Below are 13,670 nucleotides of genomic sequence, written 5' to 3' on the forward strand. Positions count from 1 at the left end.
GACAATGACAGAGACTGACCACACACCATGGGCCAGTGTGAAAGTGAAGTCTTAAGCTACCCACTCTAATTATAGTAACAACAAATAAGATTAACTCTACCCATGCACACAGGTCTAAGGCCAGACTCAGCAGAGCTGCTCAGGGTTGTGTTTACAATAGAAGCTTACAGTAAGCATGGGCCATATCAATCAAAACTTGTTTAGGCTTTTAGGCAAATATAATGTAAACAAATATTAAATTGCATGTTACTTGTATGGCTACCTGAGGTGTAAAACGTATTTTTTCCCCCCCATTGGTAAACCTTTCCTCAGAACGCAATAGCCAAAACGTGAATTAGGATAGGACTAGGCTACTCACCTACTGTATCTGCTCTTGTTTGAGATTTTTTTTTTTCCAGGTGTAGGCTATGGTCCGGAGAAATACTGTCCCTTTCTTTTTCTTCTGATAAAGGGTGGTCAAACTATTTATCGGACTCCATTGATGTCGATGTGTAGCCTATTCGTGGCCCTATTGGCGACAGCGAGAAGCAGAGATGTTCAACTGATAGCAGAAACGATCTGTAGAGTATGAGGATGATCTAATGTCTGTTTTCTAGCCAGCTTTCAGCACGTCACGCAACTCACAGATCGTAGATTGGCCTAATCGTCTACTGAGACGTTCCTGAGCTTGAAAATGTGACGTCACTACCTACAGTGCCAACATTCAGCACTTGGACAGTTCCCCACAAGTTATCTGTCTGTCCATGCGACTATTTCTTCTATGCCTGATTGGCTATATTGTTGGCAACTGTATTCAGGGGCAAGAAGTGTTATTCATAAACATCTACTGACAATGCAAATAACTAATTATTTGAAACCACAACAAACAATTAAATTAAACCAAATTGTAAGACTGTACAATTATTCCTTTGTTTTTATTAGGCTATCTGCTTTTACTTGAGTGTTTTTAAATGTGTGTTCTCTGGTAAATAACATATTTAGATATATGGAATTGTGATATAGCCTATATATCTGCAATTGTTACAACTGAAGAGCAGGTTAGGGATCCTGTCAGCAGCGCATACAGCGATCCCTCTCGGGTTAACGAGGAGTGCAGTTGATAATAAAATAATCTATAATTGTGTCTAAATTATATAGATTGATCTCATTTTATGTGTTAGGGTACAGATAGCCTTCACAATACTAGCTTAATGATTTGATAATAGTCTAATTCGATCTCAATTATAGCATAACGTGTGTGTGTGTGTGTGTGTGTGTGTGTGTGTGTGTGTGTGTGTGTGTGTGTGTGTGTGTGTGTGTGTGTGTGTGTGTGTGTGTGTGTGTGTGTGTTTGTTTGTTTGTGCGTGCCCGCGCGGGGGTGGAGCTGACAATCATAGAATGAGGTTGCCTATTCCTCCGCTGACTTTCCCACATCCAGAGCCTGGCAGGTTGGGCATTGACAAAGCGTTCCGCTGGAAGGCTACATGCAGACAACTTTCCCTGACAAATTGCTGCAGCAAACAACAAACCAACCAACGAAACAGTTCGCAATGTTATTGAATGGATTAGTTGTTTTTCAAACGCGAACATTGAGGGAAGGGAACTGTTTTCAGATGTGAGTTTTCGTGCGCTTTTCTTGTGTATGTGCATCTAGGGTCGAAAGTGGACATACGTGACTGACTTTAGGAAGTCACTCACCATGGCTTATCCTCAAGGCTTTCTCTTCCAACCGTCGGTGTCTCTAGCTCTCCATTCCTGTCCCCCGTTCAGTTCCAGTGTGATTTTAGGAGGACCAAGGACTGAGGAACTGGGCCGGTCGTCTTCAGGCTCAGCCTTCGCCCCATACGCGGGATCACCGGCATTCAATGGTTCATCCCCTGGCTTCAATTCTCACCTCCAGTATAGCGCAGAGCAGACGGCGGCACTGAACTCATTTGTGGTGAGTGAATACTGTACAGTTTAACAATTACACACTGTTCGATTTCGGAATAGTTATTGGGGGAAAAAATGCATTTCGTTTCTTTGAAAAGGCCTATTTGTATCCAGATTTTGTAACGAGTAAGCTGAAGTATAGCTTTCTGATAGAGGTCACATAAACCATGTATAAAAGTTAAGTAATTTATAATAAGAGCTTATGCAATGATTAGTCACAATTATTTGCAAAACTTTGCAAAATAAAAAAAATTGTGTCCAATATTGTATCTGTCATACGTTGTATAGCGTATGTATAGGCCTATAATGTAAATACATTTTTGTCCAATATTGTATCTGTCATACGTTGTATAGCGTATGTATAGGCCTATAATGTAAATACATTTTGAACTCTAAATATGATCAAAACATTTGGAAATTGAAGGTCTAGAAATTATTAATGTCCACCTTTAAGCTTTTCAGTCTTGTGAGGTCAAACTATTCAGAGAAATTCGTATCTATTGACTTTCTATTGACTTTCTAGGGTTCCGCGTACGACCCCTCAGCGGGTATCGCTGGCTCTTTAGAGTATCACCCGTTCGGTGTTGCATTGGGCTATCCATATGGAGACCCTGCATACAGGAAAAATGCTACAAGAGATGCGACTGCCACTCTCAAAGCGTGGCTCAATGAACACCGTAAAAACCCCTACCCAACCAAGGGTGAGAAGATCATGCTGGCCATCATTACTAAGATGACCCTTACCCAGGTGTCCACCTGGTTCGCTAACGCCAGACGGCGGTTGAAGAAAGAGAATAAAATGACGTGGACCCCGAGGAATAGAAGTGAGGATGAGGAAGAAGATGACAACATTGACCTGGAGAAGAATGACGACGACGAAGAGCCACTTAAGCCCACGGCAGAAATTGGGTCGAAAAATGTAGCAGGTGAGTTTAAGTCACTTTTAAAAAATATAGGTTTCCATGCTGCAGTAGGTCTAAAATATAGATTTTTTCCAGGCATTTCATTAGTTTCAAAAGTATTGGCCAATATTTATGCAATTCACTGGATAGACTTAAACATGTTGTTGCTTTCGTTAGACCTTGACAGGGTGATTAGGCCTAATCCTTGGAACGCTTTGGTCTAATTTATTATATCTTCTTGCAGTTGGGCAGCATCCAAATCCAGTGGGAATCCCCTGTGAGAAATACAAAGAGGACAATTGCGGCAATGACATGGAACCTGTCTTAATTGATCCGAATGTAAAGGACCACGGGGACAGGAGAGTGCCCGAGATGCCACGGCCCACCACCGCAGCATCTCCCCAAAACGCGGACCTTGGAGTGGAAAGGGATTCAGACTCGGCAGCCTCGGAAAGTCCACCGAGGCGTAATGACTCAGGCAACTCCAGCAATGCCACATCAGTGATTCACTCGGCTCTTCCGGCCCCGAAACCAAAACTGTGGTCGCTCGCGGAGATTGCAACTTCTTCGGATAAATGTAAAGGATGTAGTGATGCCTCTCAGACCGTGCCCAGACAATTACGTACAGAGATTCCGGGCGGTAGGCCTATGTCATCTCCATTGCGAGACGCTCCTCAGAATCTTTTCCCTCACAGTGCAGCCCTATCCAGACATGTCTATTATACGTCTCCCTTTTTCCAGGGTTACTCGAACTATCATGGCACTTTTGGACACCTGCAGAGTCCCGGATCCAACGTGGGGCCAGCGACACATTTAAATGGATTACATCAAACTATGTTACACAGAGCCGAGGCTCTGGCAAGAGACAGCCAAGCCAGGAGCCAAACACAGATAGATATTTGTAAAGACTTGAGATATGAAATTAAGAAAGGTATGACACATGTCTAGTAGCCTGTGTGACATTTGGTAAGCTATAGGCTCTATATAGACATTTATTTATTGTCCAACTGGGAAAATAAACGATATTTTCAGTGGGGGAAAAACGTATTGGGATGCAAATGAAACATTGACAATGACTATTCTTGGGAGTCCCTAAAAAGGCAACAAACAATTATTTAGGAATGTGAATATTCAATTATTACATATCGAATTTTTTTAAAGGATAATGTGGAGAAAAAAAGTGGATTCCTTTGTCAAACCACGTGGTGAATAATTATTAATTAAAGAAGACTAGTTTTATTGTAGTCTTTTTTAGAAGAAAAGTGTGTTACTTTGTCATTTCTATTGACTTTGGTTAATTTCGTGTTGCATGGCTGCAATAGTTGACGTGTGCTTTGTCAAATAATCACAGCCATGTGAAGCGCACAACTCCACACAGAAAGTTGCCAATGCCGGCAAAAGTATTGGATTACTGGATTTAAAAAAAAACTATCCATCATTGCATTGACTGCATTATCAAAGCACCATTCCAATACGCAATATGTCCTGTATTGCAATAAGTAGGCTATACATTATTCTCCAAATTCCCTCTGCATGTAGTCTAGATTTTAGTAGCCATTACTTGAAGCAACTGTGGAAAATGTAATCCTTATATCAGAAATGCTCTAGTCTGTTTTTTATTTATTTTTAATTTGAGCAGAGAGGAAATTACATTTGATCAAACCACAAAATATTCCACAGTAACCAGGCATATATCTGGGTTTTTAAAATATCAACACTTACGAAGCTTACATTTTCCGAGGCCATCTTCAAGGAATTAAGTGTGTAAATTCGAATTTTTCCTGAAGGAGGGGATTTCTCTTAATCATGGAATTGCAAGAGCCAAACAGTAACAAAACATGCAGAGAAAGGTGAGGAAAAACGCGCCACTGTGTACTAAACTCTGTGTAGGCCTACTAAATTCACAATGACTTAAAAGGCTATGTAATCTCTAAAGTAGATAAAGCAATAACATGTTTTCTATGTTAGTGATTTTTTCGTTGCTTTCTGCATAGGCTATATTTTGCTCAAAAGCCACTTGGCATACAAGTCCTTTTCGAAGCTGATAACTAACAGAGAAAGTGTGAATAAATGACATCATAAACACGTTTGTCTATGGATGTTTAAAGATTTATCGAGATGTTCTAGGCCTATAGTCAGCTCAAAGACACACCATGATCTTATGCAAACCTTTAATAGATTATATAAAAATAAACATTTGGACAATTTACATTTTCAGTAAGCTACTTAATCTTTGTATTTGTATGCACATCTCTGGTGTTGGTTTCAGTAAAAACTCAGGCTACACAAAGGCCATAAGAAGAATACATGGTATCCTTTTAAACGTTAAACTCAAATTGATAGTATATGGATCATTTTATCACGATGGCAAAATATGACAATTTCGTTTTTGAATAGTGCAGAATATCTACCCATTTAGTTTTATAGAATTACTTCAAGGTCCCAGATACACAAATGGCAGCCCATGGGGCCAAGTCCAGTCTACCACAATGTCTAAAAAAGGAGTTTAAATATGATAAATAACAGCAAAAAACAAAGGCTTATAAATCCTCAAATAATCAAGTCGTAATTGATGGATGAGTATTATTACGCCTGGCTAGTGGCTATGACATGTTAATATTGCTAAATTGGTCCATATAACGCATTCAAACGATTGGCCCATGACCACTTCTTTAAAGAAAATGATCCGTTTCATAAAATCTAAAAAGAGTCCATCTGTGTAGTAACTCGATCACACCAGAGATATACCCTCAGAACTTATTTAAGAGCGGTCCTCTGTGTAAATTGGCCAAAGTTGCATTCAATAGATAACTGCAAATGTTAACATTTTAGTTTAAGTAATCGTTTGATTGACTTTAGGGCCCATATGTCTCTCTTTCCCAACTGTGTTGTGCATCGAAGCTAAACACCACCAGACATCCGACACTGTTGGGACATGTCTCTCAACCAGTGTGGGGTCCACTCTGCATGGGATAACCCCTAAGAATGACAGATGTTAGGATCTGATGTCTCCTAACCCCCCTGCCATGCAGTACCTTCACCATCTTCTCTCCACCTCCTCACCTTCTCCCCGCTCCTCTCCCTCTAGGACCTCTATAGAAACATCTGTTCTCAGAGTTGGTCTTTCAGAGGTAGAACGCCAGGGTGAACGGCCCAGTCTCTGAGGGCAGAGGTAATGTTCTGCCTCAAAAACAAGCTGTCTCTCCCCCACATCATCCCATGCAGTACCTTTCATATGAAAATAATAGAAACAAGCCATTTGCAAGTCTTGCATTTCAATAGCACTTTTCCCAATGTTTTAAAGTGCTTTACACATAATGACTTCATGTGTCATCCTCATTTTACATATAACTTCATGTGGTGTTCAGAGCAGGGGGGCTACCCTCCTGCAAAACAAATTCCATCCCTTTTACCTCAGGACCTCGATTAGCTGAATCAGGTGTGTTAGAGTTAAGGTTGGAACAAAAGCCTGCACGCCCCCTAGCTTTCTAGGAGGGTAGACACAACAGACTGAGGCAGACGTGTAGAATAGATTCATGTAACCATAACTTTGCCTGGAGGGCCCTCTTGTGCGAGTACAAATACACAGCAACCACAGAGACACCCAATCAAAAACCACTGCCTACATTCCCTACCGAATGTGGGCTAGGCGAAGTAACTGCAGACGAGAAGCATTTTGTAGCATGCAATATCGCTGCCCCAAAATGTTTTTCATTTGTTTATGTTCTCCTAAAAAAAAAAAAAGGTCAAACAAATGTCAACGCTTGACGTTTTTTCAACAAAGGCTTGGCTGATGTAGCATGAGACCAGGTAGAAAATCCTAGATAAGTTTTCACAATATTTTATACACTTTCCTCCAGTGTTGCCATACTGAGCTCGTGATAGTGTGTGTCGTTTCCAGGTGGTGCTGTTCGCTTAGAGTCATACCTCCGGTGACCCTCACTGTTGAATGTCACACAGCAGGACATGCCTTCCATGGGTTTGGCTGTTGGCATTCTGTCAGGTACATCTGTTTCACTGTAACTCTGTTTTTCCACCCTCACGTTTGGGAATTACCTTAAAGCAGAGACGAAAAGGCAAAGCAATAAACTAGTCAAACTCTAATATCTTTGACACAGCTCTGAGTTTGTGTTGATCAAGCCCTTCCCGTCACTCGGTTTGGTATAAAGCTAAAAGATGGGTCTGGTAAATTGTAACCACACTCATGGACAGAGAATACAAGGACTGACATTGACTGACCATGAGTCTGTGGAAGACACCTTGCACTCTTAACTGTCCCCTGCTGCGAGCCGGGAGGCTGAAGCTTGTAATGGCACCTGCCTTGAAGTACTGAACCTCCTACCTCCCTTACATCCCCTAAGCAGACGGCCACGGAGTACGCTTCACCTGTTTCAGTCAGGACCACGCAAAGAGAACGCCCAGGGTCTGCCTGGATGCCATGAACACCATGGCACTCCACACTCGTGCCAAGTTGACAGTGTCATACATGAACTGTCAGCGCAATATGGACTCCCTGGTGCCACAGCAGAAAGCAACATTCTTAGACAGAGGCTCGGCTGTTGTCTCTGGTTGCTACTAACTCCTCTGGTAGCACCTAGGGCCCCGCTATTGGATCGCCCGTGGCGGAAGGCAACACAAATTGTAGGGTAAACACCGCCATCTAGTGGTGGATACCATTACATTAAAATGAGTAGAACGAGCGTACTTAAAATTACCACAACAGCGGAAATTCACTTTTGTTCAACTGAAAGACGATGCCCTGAGCTTATCCATGATGGTGTATATTGATTTAAGTCAAAGTCATAGTTTTAGTCAAAGTATGATGGGCTATACATGGGAAATCCGAAGTGGGACATTCATGGAAATCTGTGTCAATGCTGTTTCCCTTTTATAGATGACGTGCAAATACTTTTCAGACTACGTTTCATTTCAGGGCTGGGTCTTATTTGAATGTTTACCACCCACCTGCTGCAAAGTTCTTCCTCTTTGTGACTGAGCTGAACTAGAGTAGAAGGTGAAGCCAGACTGGTGACTCGGCCTAAAAAAAAAATGTTCACCCACCAAGTGAAGATTTTTGTAAGGAGGTCGATGAGAGTGTCGAATTTGGTCAACAAACAATTTAATGGCTTATTTACTATTTGATCGAATATACGTTTTGTGATGTTTCGGTTGTTACGAAAGTACAAATATAAGTACACACGAGGCATACCGACAACTTTGAGGAAAACTATTTTATTTAGGAGTTGTGCCTGTTGTGCACACGATAACTGCCTTCTCATTGGCTAGAATGGTCCCACGTGATCTTGCTTCATCCCTGCCTCTTCCTCTCTGAGGACAGCGAATCCCATTGTTAGACATGAGATATGACCAATCATGTCTGTATATACATGCTGCTGATGCTTTGTATTGGCCATTGTGAGGCTTTGAATCAGTATCAGTATTCAGGCCCCTAGACTTTTTCCACATTTTGTTACGTTGCAGCCTTATTCTAAAATTGATTAAATGAAACATTTTCCTCAATCTACACACAACACACCATAATGACAAAGCAAAAGCAGGGTTTTAGAAACTGAAATACCTTATTTACATAAGTATTCAGACCATTTGCTATGAGACAAGAAATTGAGCTCAGGTGCATCCTGTTCCCATTGATCATCCTTGATGTTTCTACAACTTCATTGGAGTCCACCTGTGGTAAATTCAATTGATTGCACACAATTTGGAAAGGCACACAACTGTCTATATAAAGGTCCCACAGCTGACAGTGCATGTCTGAATAAAAACCAAGCCATGAGGTCAAAGGAATTGTCCGTAGCGCTCCGAGACAGTATTGTGTCGAGGCACAGATCTGGGGAAGGGTACAAACATTTCTGCAGCATTGAAGGTCCCCAAGAGCACAGTGCATCATTCTTAAATGGAAGAAATGTGGAACCACCAACACTCTTCCTAGAGCTGGCCGCCCGGCCAAACTGAGCAATCGGGGGAGAAGGGCCTTGGTCAGGGAGGTGACCAAGAACCCAATGGTCACTCTGGCAGAGCTCCAGAGTTCCTCTGTGGAGATGGGAGAACCTTCCAGAAGGACAGCCATCACTGCAGCACTCCACCAATCAGACCTTTATGGTAGAGTGGCCAGACGGAAGCCACTCCTGAGTAAAAGGCACATGACAGCCCGCTTGGAGTTTGCCAAAAGGCACCTAAAGGACTATCAGAGAGAAACAAGATTTTCTGGTCTGACGAAACCAAGATTTTACTCTTTGGCCTGAATGCCAAGCTTCATGTCTGGAGGAAACCTGGCACCATCCCTACGGTGAAGCATGGTGGTGGCAGCATCATTTTGTTGGGATGTTTTTCAGCGGCAGGGACTGGGAGACTAGTCATGATTGAGGGAAAGATGAACAGAGCAAAGTACAGAGAGATCATTGATGAAAACCTGCTCCAGAGTGCTCAGGACCTCAGACTAGGGTGAAGGTTCACCTTCCAACAGGACAACGACCCTAAGCACACACCCAAGATAACGCAGGAGTGGCTTCGGGACAAGTGTCTGAATGTCCTTGAGTGGTCCAGCCAGAGCCTGGACTTGAACCCGATTGAACATCTTCTGGAGAGACCTGAAAATAGCTGTGCAGTGACACTCCCCATTCAACCTGGCAGAGCTTGAAAGGATCTGAAGAGAAGAATGGGAGAAACTCCCCAAATACAGGTGTGCTGTATGTGCCAAGTGTAACCGATGTGAAATGGCTAGCTAGTTAGCAGTGGTGCGCGCTAATAGCGTTTCAATCGGTGACGTCACTTGCTCTGAGACTTTGAAGTAGTTGTTCCCCTTGCTCTGCAAGGGCCGCGGCTTTTGTGGAGCGATGGGTAACGATGCTTTGTGGGTGGCTGTTGATGATGTGTGCAGAGGGTCCCTGGTTTGAGCCCAGGTAGGGGCGAGGAGAGGGACGGAAGCTAAACTGTTACACAAGAAGACTCGAGGCTGTAATCGCTGCCAAAGGTGCTTCAGCAAAGTAAAGGGTCTGAATACTTATGTAAATGTGATATCAGTTTAATGATTTTTTAAAAATAAATGGGCAATAAAATTATAAAAAACTGTTTTTGCTTTTTCATTATGTGGTATTGTTTGATGAAAAACTGAGTTTAAATGTATTTGGCTAAGGTGTATGCAAACTTCCGACTTCAACTGTACACACACACACTCCCCACCATTCCCCCAAAAACAAACACAGGCGGAGATATTCAATGGTCGTTCCATCCCTGAGCCCAATTCAAAGGACTTGATGTGCAAATGAGTCAGTTGTAGCTGTTTGAGAGGCATGCAATGTCAAGTCCTAGCTGATGGAGCTCAGATACACCCCCTTCCCCTGAAACAAACACGCACTGGTCCCCCTTTGTGACCATTTTCCCAAGCATCTCTGTGCAGTCAGACCTTTGATTATTTTGTGCCACCAGGGGCACAATCATTTTACCCCTCTCTGAATGTCCAAGTGTGAACCCCTCCCCATGTGTTACTGCACCTAGTGTTGCCAGCACTGCCACTACCTGGGTGGGGGCACCCCACTGGAATTCCCACCGGGTAGGTACAAGGTCATCAAGGTTCTCATTAGCAGCTCTGAGAAACTCCTTGTATATTATGCTCACTCATCCGGGGGCTTTGGCTTTGTAAGACCAACCCTGCCAAGCAGGCTCAGAATCTTGAGGGGGCAACGCTGCTTTAGTGGGTCTCTGACCGTATTTATCCTTCTGTCTTGGCTGGGTATAGGCTAATTGCAGTAGGCCTATAAAACACATAAGGACTACTCCTTAGTGTATGGGTCGCTCAGGTGGGTGTCTAGGGTATAGGATTTGGGACCGTTCCATCATGATAAGATAATAAATAAACTATATTTATAATTTATTTTCAAATGTATATCCCATATCTGCACAAAATTGAAAGCTCTCTCCGTCACAACTCCTGCTAGCAAACCAGTGGCAGATTTAGGTGTAGGCAACATGGCCAGGGGGCGGCATGGGGCGCCCGCACAAAAAAAATCTGAATGGTGACATTTGCGCAAATGCCCCACCCCCCAAAATTGAGGTAATTAAGTACGTGGAGTAATGAGTAGGATTCTGAGTTTTCACTTTCCTCTTTTGTTCTGTATTGCTCCTCAAGCAAAGGGGGAGGCCAATGACAGAGGGCACCATCAGACCAACTCCTTGAATGGTCTCCATATTGTCTAATCCTTAAGTGTATGTTCCTACACTGTATTTATGCATGGGATTTGTTTTTCAACAAGAAAAGCTCAGAAATAGCTGGAGTGCATCTTTAAAACAATATTTTAACAGTAGAAAAATCATAACATTAACCAACTTACCTAGCCTATCATAAAGCACAATATTTGAACAAATACCAACAATAAGCCAACTCTTGCAAATAACACAATAGTCAAAACAAATGACTCGATCATGGGTTTATTACAGGTTATTTTGACAAATTAAATAAGGCACGTTCACTGCATCTAACATTAAAAAAATGTAATAAAATACTTTAGTACGAAAATAATCAACATTGAGATTGTAGTGGACAACTACTACCGTATAAACCAAAACAGTAACTTTGAGATAAAAATACATCTGTACACTGATGCTAGTCATCTGTGTTCAATGTACTGTATGTGCTGGATAATGATGCGTTCAATAAATGTCAGTTCAAAACTACTGAGATTTCAGAGTGTTGCTGATAAAAACATTTTTCAAAAAAAAAATGGTACTTGTAAAGTGCAAACTCCCCATAGAATTGGTTGGGTCCTATATGGTCTTGCTTTGCAGGATTAGGATCAACTGCCATGGAGGTGAAATACAATTATCAGTTGAATGCTAAATAAACACTTTTTTTGTTGTTGCATTATATTGTTTTCTACAGGATAAATATCAGAATACACTAAAAAGTGATGGATAAACAAATTAAATATGGCAATTGTGTTATTATATTCTCAAAAGCAGTATTTAACTACAGTACTATCCATTTGTGGAGTCACTGGATTGAGCTACTGTATATAGATTTGTGCGTATACACTTATGGTTCTCTCTCTACCTACAAAGCAACCAAGATACCTATTCTAAGTGTTTGACATTCACTGGGATACAAGTGTGGCCTCACTATGCATAGTCATTCAAATGCCACACACCAAGGAGGTACATTTCGTGTTACAGATAGGTTAGAAATGTCAATTTAAGGTTTTCTAAAGGGAATAACTAACTCAGTAAAAAAAAAAATGTTTTAAATGACATCCAAACCGTAGGAGTGTAATCAAATTAAACTAAATTGCTAAAAATAAAAAAAGAGCCCTGATTTTACATGTTCGAATAAAAAACGGCCAGAGGTAACATGAGCATAGACGTTCAGATTAGCATTTTCGTCAAGTAGACAAAACAAAAACATACTGATATGCTATGTCACTATGCACTGTCAGAATGTTCTATCAACCATCTCTTTTATCAAGGGTGAGCAACAAAACTAAAATAAGCTAAAACAGAATTACATTCGCATGAAGTTGAATTAACATGTTTTGCATCCCTTTTTCATGAAGGCAAGGAGAAAAAGTGCTTTCAATAACAGTCAGGTCAACTAACTAAAAGTAGGCCCCACTCTTCTCTGGTTAACCCCAAGTTCTTACCTGACTGGGGTCTGCCTCTGCGCCTCAGAGTACCTCTATTTCTTCTACCAGTTCTTCTACCAGGTCCTCCATGTCTTTGGGTGGGCTCTCAGTCTCAGGACAGTTCCTCTTAGACTTTACTTCGGTGTCTGGTGAGGTGTGGACATTTTCTCCCTCTCCGTTTCGGTCTTTGTCTCCATTGACTTGGCTAGGTGTGTGTGATGGATCCTCGCGAGTGTGTGACGGGTCGCTGCTGGGTGTTTGTTGTGTATTTGATGGGATGTCAGGTGTGCGTGTATTTGACGCGTCGGGTGTGTGTATGTCAGGTGCGTACGTATGCAAGGGTTCACCTGGAGTGTCTGCGTGTGAAAGGTCTTTAGCTAGGTGTGTGTCCTCCTTTACCTCGGCCTCTCCTGTGTGTCTCCGGTCCCGGCCCCACTGAGGAGACTGGGGGTGCACTGTGTCCACGGTGTGACTGCGGCTCAGGGCCCTCTCTCTGTCCCTTTGGTCACCAGGCTTGGGGCTTCCCTCTGGGCTGGAGCAGATGCTGAATGGCCCACTGCTCTCCAGGGTCTCCCCCCGCCTCAGTTTCCTCCTCTCAGGAGTGGGGGAGTTGATGGAAGGCACACTGGTGTCCCTGGGAAGACCTTTCTTCATTTGTTGAACACTGGGGAAAAAAACCATCAAACAACATCCACAAGCTCAGAGGAATTGCACTGAAACATAGCAGTTCCTTAAAATGTAAGTTTATTGAAACTTATGAGTAAACTATGACAAAAGTTGTTCTGGATCGGCTTTGTGTACATAGGAACACATTTTCTATCTAGGAAACGTTTAACATCTAACTAAACAAACAAACCGCACATTGTCTCAATTGATCTTTTTGCAAAGTGTAGTCAAATTGATATTGATATCAACTTCACTATGAAGGACAGCATCCATTTTCCACAAGGGGGCACACAATCTTTTCCATGGTACTGACCGGTTTATTGACTGGGCCAGCTTCTGACGTCTTCCACTGGCATTATCCTGCTGATGCTTTAGCCGCTGGACAAATGAGTGTGCTGGGATTGAGAGAAAGAAGTAAGAAAAACTGTTCCATATCCACACCAGCATACCCATGGGCATGCCATGGTATGACAGTATGGATAGTGGAACATAGTTTGAATTATTGGGTGTTGGAAAACAAACCCCAATAATCCAAAATATGGCAGTAGTAGATTGGTCC

At 42.3% G+C, this 13,670-nt stretch overlaps 2 protein-coding genes across 6 annotated transcripts in view; one reads left to right on the plus strand and one right to left on the minus strand.

Moving 5' to 3' along the window:
- The first annotated feature begins 1,385 nt into the window (after window positions 1-1,385).
- LOC106573254 (iroquois-class homeodomain protein IRX-5-like) lies at window positions 1,386-4,075 on the plus strand. Its single transcript, XM_014148158.2, has 3 exons — window positions 1,386-1,918; window positions 2,435-2,837; window positions 3,058-4,075. Exons 1-3 carry the CDS (start codon window positions 1,679-1,681, stop codon window positions 3,759-3,761), a joined length of 1,347 nt encoding a protein of 448 aa, XP_014003633.1. The 5' UTR covers window positions 1,386-1,678; the 3' UTR covers window positions 3,762-4,075.
- A 7,167-nt stretch (window positions 4,076-11,242) lies between these two features.
- LOC106573252 (ankyrin repeat domain-containing protein 27) overlaps window positions 11,243-13,670 on the minus strand; it is a 38,593-nt gene continuing 36,165 nt past the window's right edge. For all 5 annotated transcript variants that reach the window (XM_014148155.2, XM_014148153.2, XM_045696909.1 and 2 more), the window contains 2 exons: window positions 13,425-13,506; window positions 11,243-13,109 (listed from right to left, as the gene is read on the minus strand). In XM_014148155.2, coding sequence (XP_014003630.1) covers window positions 12,488-13,109; window positions 13,425-13,506 — 704 coding nt within the window. In that variant the 3' untranslated portion in view covers window positions 11,243-12,487. The remainder of the gene's footprint in view (window positions 13,110-13,424; window positions 13,507-13,670) is intronic.

Source organism: Salmo salar, chromosome ssa16, assembly GCF_905237065.1.
Source record: "Salmo salar chromosome ssa16, Ssal_v3.1, whole genome shotgun sequence".
NCBI lineage: Eukaryota > Metazoa > Chordata > Actinopteri > Salmoniformes > Salmonidae > Salmo > Salmo salar.

Coding starts and splice junctions, on each gene's coding strand:
- LOC106573254 (XM_014148158.2), top strand. CDS start 1,679: ATGGCTTATCCTCAAGGCTTTCTCTTCCAACCGTCGGTGTCTCTAGCT. Junction 1,919..2,434: donor CGGCACTGAACTCATTTGTG/GTGAGTGAATAC, acceptor TTGACTTTCTAG/GGTTCCGCGTACGACCCCTC. Junction 2,838..3,057: donor TGGGTCGAAAAATGTAGCAG/GTGAGTTTAAGT, acceptor ATCTTCTTGCAG/TTGGGCAGCATCCAAATCCA.